The sequence below is a fragment of the Elephantulus edwardii genome, unplaced genomic scaffold (genome assembly GCF_000299155.1).
Source record: "Elephantulus edwardii isolate Elephantulus edwardi_28Jun2011 unplaced genomic scaffold, EleEdw1.0 scaffold00152, whole genome shotgun sequence".
NCBI lineage: Eukaryota > Metazoa > Chordata > Mammalia > Macroscelidea > Macroscelididae > Elephantulus > Elephantulus edwardii.
Genome location: NW_006399902.1, coordinates 6,640,932 through 6,650,917, shown reverse-complemented (window position 1 = coordinate 6,650,917; position 9,986 = coordinate 6,640,932). Strand labels below are relative to the sequence as shown.

At 35.3% G+C, this 9,986-nt stretch overlaps 1 protein-coding gene across 3 annotated transcripts in view; it reads right to left on the bottom strand.

Annotated features, from left to right (window-relative positions):
- Window positions 1-9,986, bottom strand: part of CASK (calcium/calmodulin-dependent serine protein kinase (MAGUK family)) — a 428,386-nt gene that overhangs the window by 42,991 nt on the left and 375,409 nt on the right. For 2 of the 3 annotated variants that reach the window (XM_006894975.1, XM_006894974.1), the window contains 3 exons: window positions 8,352-8,420; window positions 3,741-3,776; window positions 1,743-1,939 (listed from right to left, as the gene is read on the bottom strand). In XM_006894975.1, the coding sequence (XP_006895037.1) occupies window positions 1,743-1,939; window positions 3,741-3,776; window positions 8,352-8,420 (302 nt within the window). Of the gene's footprint in view, window positions 1-1,742; window positions 1,940-3,740; window positions 3,777-5,184; window positions 5,254-8,351; window positions 8,421-9,986 lie in introns of all 3 variants that reach the window. The other variant, XM_006894973.1, reaches the window with a different exon arrangement.

Sequence of the window (9,986 nt, the reverse complement as noted above, 5' to 3'; positions counted from 1 at the left end):
AGGACACACTGACAAAGAAGATTAATCAGAACTGGCTTTGACAAGCACTGTGGCATTTGGACAAGAACAAACTGGGAGGAGGGTAGAGAGAATAGTCCAACAAGGAATGAATGGAAACCCAAAATCTCTGTAAATGTTTATGAAAATTAATAAAATAAAGAGAAAAAAAAAGAAAACTGCCATACCAACAGCAGGAATACATTTTACCAAAATATCTAGTAATCTATCACTAAAGATCAATCCCTGCTCTCTCAGTGAAAACCAATGCCTAAACCTCCTGTCTTGCTGTTACAGGTTTTCAAAATGTGGACTTTCTAACAGAAAATACATATTTAAAGCAAAGAAGGCAAAGAACAAACCTTCTTTTCTTTTCCCTAACAGTGAGATGAATATTTCTCTTCAAGTATTCGGAGTTACAATAAATAGCTGGATTTGAGGGGTTGGGAATGTGTGGTGGATTTTTTTGTTTTTTGTTGTGTTTTGTGGTGTTTTTTTTCTGGAGGTGGGGGTGGAATGGGGCAATGAGATCACGAGAAGGAAGAATCAAAGGTTATATTTTTAAAAAATGCAGTTCTAATGTGAGATCTAATTGATAACAGCAAGTTGATTATATAGGCACTTCAGAGGGCAGTGAATTTGTATTAAATGGGGAGCAATACCTCAGAAAAGGAGAGTGAGAATGGGTGGTCAACTCAAAGAATGTAACCAGTGTCACGAAATGGTGCATGTAGATACTAGGCAATTGGTGTACGTTTTGCTGTGCACATTCTCAACAACATAAAAAATGAAATTTTAAAATGCAATTCTAAAACATATGAAGTAGCAAGTACGAATGCAGGGCTCTCGCTTCATAGTTCTACTACACTTCTGTGATGTGTGATCTGGAGATAAGTCAGTACCTCAGTTTCTCCTCTGGCCTTCCTTTTCACATTTATGACTATGAGGTGGTCCTTTTAAAATTTTTCATTCACTCATTCATACAGATTTATCTCCCCTTATCTCTCTCTCTCTCTCTTTATTCCATAATGCATGCCCTGTTCCAGACTGTTAGTTGTGTTTCTCATGATGTCTGATCACTTATTCTTTTCAGATTGACCCTCTCTTCACCTATTCCAATGCAGTGTCCCTTATCCATTTTTTTCCTGCTCTCTCTGCTGCCCACCCCACTCCCTGAAACCTTCCTATTTTAATACAGTGGTCTTAAACAGTATTTTTCTTTTATTACGGAATTATTTCACTCAGCCTAATGTGCTCTAGTCTCATCCATATTGTGTAGGGTTTCATAAATTCTTCATTGTTTTTCAATGCTGCTCTACTGTGTAGATGTACCACGGTATCTCGATCCATTTTCTTATTGATGGGCACTTGGGTTTCCTCCATCTTTTTTTGCTATAATAAACAATGTTGTCATAAGCACGGGTGTACATACATCTGTTTGTTCTATATCTTTATTTTCTTTGAGTTTATTCCTAGTAGTGGGATAGATGGGTCAAATAATATTTCCATTTTCAGTTTTCAAGGGAAATGCCAGACTACCTTCCATAGTGGTTATATCATTTTGCACTCCTGTAGTTGTTTTGTTATAGTATCAAACTCTAGCCAAGGATCTCAATGGATTCTAGAATTAATGAATTTTGTTTGGAATATATCAGAACAAGTTTTGTACTATAACAAAGTTGAAAAAATTTATTTAATTTTTAGTATTAACCCCTCCGCCCCCACACCAAATACCAAAAACATACCATTCTTGAAGTTCAGGAGAAGGAATGAGACCTGCAGTTCCATTTTTTGAGTTCTCTAATTTACCCTGCCACCAATTGTGATCATCCTTACTGATTATCTGGATTATGTCACCAATTCTGAATCGAATACCAGCTTCTTTGCAGGGGATAAGGTCATCCTTGGCTGGATCATATTCAAATTGTGCTCTTACATAGATCTATGAAACAGGAGTTTGTCAGAAAGGATTCCAAAGTAATATGAAAGACAACAGCACTAATCTTCTAATAATCACACACTGACATTTACCACACAAACACAACATCAAATGAGGGAAGCAAAAATGATGCATGGAAACACAATACAAACAACTTTCCACTACTATAAACAACAAACTACTGATGTGTAAAGGTGCAAAAACTTACTGTTTTTTGTCATTGGTTTTTTACAGAATTTATGAAAATTTTATTAGAAAATTTATAGAGATAAATTTACGTTTTTAAGTTTTGGTCCAATGCACATATATGCACAAAACCGAAATAAACTTTTTTAAAAAATAATTTCATCTATTTATTTTTATTCTTTAATTTTCTATTTAGAAAATTATTTTGAAAATTCTAATACATTGCTTTCATTTGAAGGGACTGCTCAAGATACATGTTGGATCAAAATATTTAATTTCTGCTATTAGTATGTTTATAATATAGAGAAATAAGCTTATAATTTGAAAATATGTATATATTTAGTTGATGTTCTGTATAGACATGTGGTCATGACCATTTGGCAACTTTTAAGCCCCTAATACTAGCATCAGGGTAGGTTTTTAACCTTAAGGCAGCATATGATATAAAAATAGCAAAAACTCTGGGTTGGTATTTTGCCATAAAATGTCTTCATGATAACTGGGCAGTGGGTCTAAACACTGCTGATGAACTTATGTGTAATTCAAGAAAACTTTTAAGAAATATTTTATAGTTGTGCTTATTTAAAAGAACTCACACTTTATGTTTAACATGAAATTTGAATTCTAGCTCCTTTAACATAACACTTTAAGTCAGGCCTCTGAGTACTATAGGTGAGTTTATTTAGATATTATTTATTTAGATATTATAAAATATTATCAAAAGTACTAGATTTGCATATAAGGGATTGTTACATGTCAACCTGCTACAAATAATTCGATTCTGAAATGCTTTATAAGGTTCTAGATATCTCATGTCATACTACTTATACAGTTTTGGCTGAACTGTGAGTGAATTCTATCAGGTGCTAATTTATGCAAATCTTATTCAAATTCTGATTAATTTTTAACACTCCATTTCAAGAAAAAACAAATCCCTTAATAATTTCATCTGTTGAAATTAAATTTGAACATTAATGTTTAAGTCCTTTTACTACCAACCTGAAGACTTTGGAAACATTGTATTATTTTTTTGTGTTAAGCTTATTTTAAAAAATCCAGTGTGTAAAAAGAATCAGCCACTGCATTTATACTAACATTTGTACACTTATCTCTAACATTTGTACTTTTACAGACATGGCAATTTGGACACAGGCACAGCAGGATATAAGGTAAAGATCATCATGTACTTTTTTAAAAAAATATGAATGCCTTTTAGAAAATTTCTATGCACAAGCACTAATTTAAGAAAAAGTTTTCAAGTGTAAGAAAATGGTCAAGTATGCATTTTAAAAAATGACTCTAAGAATTTGAAAACCTTTTATATTTTTTCCCACCCCAGAGGCTGGCCCCCCAACTCCCCAAAGGTTGAATTCTTAACTAACAACATAAAACTATTGGGTTGAAATTATAATTACCATCATAGCTACAAAGATGTGAGGGGGGGAAAAATCTTTATAGAAATTAGTCATGTATAATGTGTTAAAATGAAATGGTACAAGCTCTTAATGCTCAAATGTTATGGTCAAGAACACAGGCATCATGGGATGGAAAGGGTTAATAAAAGTTTGGCTATTAGCAGCTCAGTTTAGAAAAGTTTCTAGAGAGGATATCTATTCACCTGTCGTCCTTTTGGTTGGGTGGTTGATGGCAAGTCCTGTAGAATAAAGCCAACCCAGGAGAAAAATTTTCATTTACTTTTCAAGAGTACAAGATAATTTGTGTGTTCTGTTACAATAAGGCTTTTAAGATATGAGAAAGATTTAAGTTGTAAAGAGATAACATACATTATTCCATTTCTCAGAATCGTTGTTATTAAAAAAAAAAAAAATCAAACCCAGGCCATTTAGCAGCAAGCTGAAGAAAGCAGGTAAGTTTAAGCAGAGAGAAAAAGTGTTCTTAAGAAATAACTCAGCATCTTCAACACAAAAGCCTATTTTAAAAAACCCCGCAAAACAGAAACAACAATAACCCCTGAAACAAAAAAGAGCTGTTGCCCTTTGCAGTGTAGTCACTGAAGACATTTAATTGGAAAAAAATCAATGACTCTCTAGATTTTACCCATCTTAAATGTATGAAATGCTGTCATAAATGATTTCTTTTGGTAGCCTGTTATGAAATTTAGGATACAGTAACAGAAAATTTTCTTTCATAATTTCTTTTACTGATATCTTAGAATATCATTCCATTTCAAATGATATAAAGTTATTCTGATCGAAAAATTGATACATTTTAAAAGTGCAAATTATTAGCCAAGAAAAAGTGATACTACTGCATTATTAGAACTTTCAGTAATTTTTGCTGGGTGACAAACAGCAGTATCAGAAACACAAAAACGATTCAGTTACCTGCCAAATATTGCAAACCTGCACCTATAAATGCTTCCATTTGTTTAAAGAAATGAAAATAATTTCTTATATATTGCAAAATGATAGCTATAAAAATTTTAAAATTCCAGGTTTAAGTAAAATATAAAGTACTTTGTGTTAAAGATGTGATAACTATGTGGCTTAAGTGCAATTTGAAGCTAGTATCTTTTTGTTTTTCATATCCAGGCAAGGCTTATATTCACAAAAATATGTGCACGTACCACAGTAACAGAGGGCACACCAATTCGTAAACTTAGATAGCGGAAACTAAAACATATTGCTGATATCACTCAGAATAGAAAACCATAAAGCCCAAGAAAACCTAAATGCCTACTCTGAACAATTCTGACATTTCTTTATAAAATTTTAAAAACATTTAGATATTTAAATGAGTATACATTTACATCCTTTGCACAGAATAGAGCATAATAGTACCACTACTAGGATAGAATGAAATTATTTTTAGAATGGCCAAAACAGTCTTGAGCTACAGTTCTTCAAATGGAACAAATGAAAGGGATTTTTAATAAGAAAACGTTGAAACAGATTTTTCGGGAGTAAACTGCATTGTAGCTGTAGTAGCCTCATATATCAGCAGAAGACAAAATTTCCACTGAACACATGTAACTAGAACACTTATGGCAGGTGAGCACCAACAAAATTTTCACACTTGCTGTGTGAAGCTAGAGTTCTTACCGAAACAGAATTGTTAGTGCTGCTATGACCATTAGCTGGGGACTGTCTGGAAGTGGAGGGGGAATCTCTCTGAAATAAGATACAAGGTACATTAACACAACACCAGCACAGAAACACAGAGATAATTTACATCAACAGTTAGAACTAGAGTCTGAGAACCATTTCCCTTGAGGTTTTAGGCAAAGGTGCTACACTGACTTGCATGATTTCACAGAAGTATACAAAATTCCTGCAGTTTGCAGATTCATTCACAAGTAATGATTGTACTTAATAACTTCTTCCCTATTGTCACATTCTTTAACTTTTGCTTTCTTTAAGCAAGACCCAGAAGAGTGACTTGATATTAAAATCAGATCAAGTATAATAAAAGGGCAAAATATTATTATTAAATTGTGTGTTGAAGAGCTTAACTGCCTACATTTTACTAAAATTAGTTTTGAAAAATATTTAATAATATTTGGTGCTTCAATGTCAAGAATTTTGGAATGACTCAAATGAAAGTGAAACGAACCCCTAAAAAAGAAAGAAAAAAAAAGACTTTTTTAGTTTAATCACCTTAGAATATTTCTAGGAGAAATATTACAAATAAGAGTAAAAAGCAATGGATACACATTCTAGAAAAAACCAACCCTTTATCCTTTAAATCATTTTGCCAGATTGAGTAAAATAATAATCTTGGACCTATAAAAATATTTTAATTCTGGCAAAGATCCCAGAAGCAATAATCACTTTCCTTCTATCAACTCCCCTCAGTTGTACACTCTATGCTGTCAAAATCCTTTCCAGGTTCCATTCCTTAGTGTAAAAATAAGCTTTAGCAATAAGAATATGAAGAGAGAGAAAAAGAAATAAACACATATTTTACTCTTATTAAAGCCTTTGAAATGTACATATCTGCTTAAGAGATTTTTATTTCAAGAACTTTCCAGAACTTGTTAGCCTTAAAGCTAACAGGATTCCTTAGATCAACCTTTTCAAACTGTAACGAATAGACAGATCTCACTTCAGTTGGGCAGAGTGAGGTCTAGGAGTCCTTTCTTACCAATGGTCTCTGGGGGATGTTAATGCAGATGGCCAGAAAGCCTCACTTAGGGAAGCATTGCTCAAACTAGTTAAGAAGCCTAATTACAGGCTTGAAGTATGCCAGCACATTGGAAGGCCAAAAAGGAAAGGATGGAGATAGGAGGAAAGGTATCGTTATGGTTTTTCACTATGCAAAGGCAAGGAAGGTGAAGAGAGGTCTTGTGTTCCTATTCGAGAGCATAGAATTTATGAGCATAAAGCTGGTCCCACTTCAAAACTAGGTCACCCACTTTAAAGACAAAAGAGAAACTTAGGTTAATAACTAGCAGTACCTTCTTGTTAGTTAGACAAAAAGACAAAAATCAATCATGTTACTAAATTTCATAAGAAATGATATGAGGAACACCTGTTATTCCAGAATATTGAAATTATTTACATAGAATATGTACATGGAGACTAAGGTGCGTCTGATACAGGCCATGGTCTTCGCAATCACTTATTATGCATCAGAGAGTTGGACAATGACCAAGGAGGATAGAAGGAGAATTGATGCCTTTGAGCTGTGGTGCTGGAGAAGAGTATTGAGAATACCATGGACTGCTAGGAAAACAAATAGATTTGTCCTGGAAAGGGTTGAATCGGGTGGCTCCTTGGAGGTAAGGATTCTGAGGCTCCGTCTAACATACTTTGGACATGTTGTGAGGAGAGACTGGTCCTTAGAGAGGGACATCATGCTTGGGAGGGTGGAGGGACAGCGCAGGAGAGGAAGGCCCTCTATGAGGTGGATTGATTCAGTGACTGGGATAATTGGGATGGGAGTGTCAGAGACAGTGCGATTGGCACAGGACAGAGCGGAGTTTAGGGCTGTTGTACATAGGGTCGCTATGAGTCGCAAGCGACTCGACGGCACATAACAACAACAACAACATGTACATAGGCATTTGCTCATTCCCAGGAACGTTTATTCTCTAGGTAACAAATTTCAGTACTCTGAATCCTGGAGGAAAATTTCTGCATTTTCCTATGAAATATAGTTCCAACGGAAGTTCTACCAGAGGACCCTAACCCCCAAAGAAACTCAAGATCTGATAAAACAAAACCCCCAAATGTCATGTCTCACTAAAGATGGGCAAAACTCCAGATTCTTACAAGTATCTTCAATAAGTTTCAAGGGGAAAAAACGAAGCCTCTGTTTTTTCTTGTGAAATTGATAGTACTGCCACAGACTAGAAGTAGCATTTCATTTCTCCTTCAGGTCCTAAGTACAAATGCAATTTTCTTTATGAGCTTTAATAACTTATTTATCAGTATTAAAAATTAACTTTATAAAATGAGTATTTAATAGAGAGGCACATATGCTTGGAATAAGCACATAAAAGTTTCAATAGATAACACTCAAGCTGAATGTACAATAATCAAAGAATGATACCATTTATGCCCATTTGTAGTTCCAAATATGAGAGGAACAGACTTTTTAATCTCATTTAATAACTAGCACAAAATGGAATAATAATGTTTGGAAAGTTTGCAAATTCTATAGGCTAATCCTATTGAAAGAAAAAAAAGTAGGGATTGGATTACTTTAGAAAATTTGGCTGATTTACAAACTATATAACATTTCCAATTTAAAAATTTCACCGAGTTGCAAAAGCCTGCATTCCCCTAGAGAGTTACCAATTCCTGGCAGAATTTTATCATCTAGACAGAATTGTCATAATTATTTAAACAACTGTATCTTAACAGAAATAGCTCACTTGGCAGATTCTTGAAAAGAAGAACTACTTGATTTCTTCACAAGGGAAGTGAATGTACTTCCTAAAAATATTATTGCAATTATGGTAATAATTTTTCCCCCTTGAGATTCTATCTTTTCTTTTATTAAGTCTTACTAAATTATTTGTAGCTTTTCTCTATTTTTCTTAGATTTCAGCCTGACATTAAAATGCTGAAGATATCTACATGGAAGCAGGGCTGAGTAGGTAGATGGGACCTACTCTGTTCCGTTATCTTTGTTGTAAAATTGGTGTGCAGTGATCTAACAGAACAGGCAGAAACAATTTCTCAGAAAGCAAAAACATCCAGCCATCAGCAGACAGTTAGTTAAGAACTCAGAGGAGATGCGGGTGGCTCGTCAGAGTCATTACCTCACAGGATGAAGACTGAGTGCGGTAACTTGGCACAATCTTGAAGGTAATACTCCCCCGCATTTCCCTCTGGAGAAAAAAACAAAAAAAACAACAGAGTAGGCTCAGAAATAAATGTTGCACACAAAAACTGACCAAAAAACCCCCAACAACCTGACAATGTGTGGAACAATTAGTGGAAGCCACCTGAGAGGACAGAGCATTGCATTTGTAGCAGAGAAAGTACATGGGAAAGGTCCTGTGAAGTCAAGACTGAGTGCCTTGATCATATAACAATGGAAGCAAGGATTTCTAATGGTTTCCTATTTATAGGCATGACTACAAAAAACTGTGTCCTCCTGAGTAAGGACTTGCACTGCCAACCTAAAGACATGCAGTTTGAATCTACCAGCTGCTCCATGGTAGAAAGATGGGCAATCTCTTCCTGGGCAACTTATAGTCTTTGAAAACCAGTGAGATTGTCAATTATGGGTTGATTCTGACTTGACAACCCATAACAACAATAAAAAAAACTGTAAGTGATATACCTTTCAAGAGTAAACATACATTAAGCTAGACAATATGAGATGGACTGACAGTGACTACAGGGTGGAGATTGTGAGGATGGTACAGGGCTTTGTTCTCTTGTAAACGGGGGTCGCTGTGAGGCAGAGCTGATTGGATGGCACATAACAACAATGGCAATGAAATAAAAATTTTATTTAGAATGCTACTTTGGACATGTTGCAAGGAGAGACAGGTCTTTGGAGAGGGACACCATGCTGGGTAGAGTAGAGGGACAGCGCAGGAGGGGAAGACCCTCTATGAGGTGGATTGATTCAGTGACTGGGGTAATCGGGATGGGTGTGTCAGAGGCAATGCGATTGGCACAGGATAGAGCAGGGTTTAAGGCTGTTGTACATAGGGTCGCTATGAGTCGCAAACAACTCGGCGGCACATAACAACAACAACAACACTACAGGGAGTCTTGGTGGCTCAGTGGTTAGGTATACAATTTGTAACGTAAAAGTTGGAGGTTTGAAGCCACTAGCTGCTCTTGTAGGAGAACACTGTGGCAACCTGCCCTCTTATGGATTTATAATCTTGGAAATCTGATAGGGCAGTTCTGTTCTGTGATACAGGGGCATTATGAATTAGAATGGACTCGACGGGAGTAGTTGTGGTTTAGTACTACAATATGATGTTGTACTAAAACAGTTTGCTTTTTGTTTGATGATTTGGCTTTTTTTTATTGCTGTGGGTCTGTGATGCTTGTTTCATACTTAATAGACATTCATAACATGGAACACTGCTACACTTGCAGTGGAAGGGAACAACCAGAGGTCCTGAAACATTTCCCTTTGCTATGACAGTGAACATAAGCAAGGGCCTACCATAATCTAAATTGAAACATCTATTTGGATATATATGGTAAAAAAATGTCCTGGTATATGTCCATAGCCCAGGCCATTCACAACCCCACCTTTGCTGTAGAGAAATCTGTTGGCCATGACTCAGCTAAACAGAAAAGAGGTTTTTTACATTGCTGAGGTCAGTGAGAAATTAGTTCAGATATGTACATAACTTGAAAGGACCTTTTTAAAGTCAGCTTGTTAAGAACAAAAGATAAAGGGTGAAAGCAAAAAAAAAAAAAAA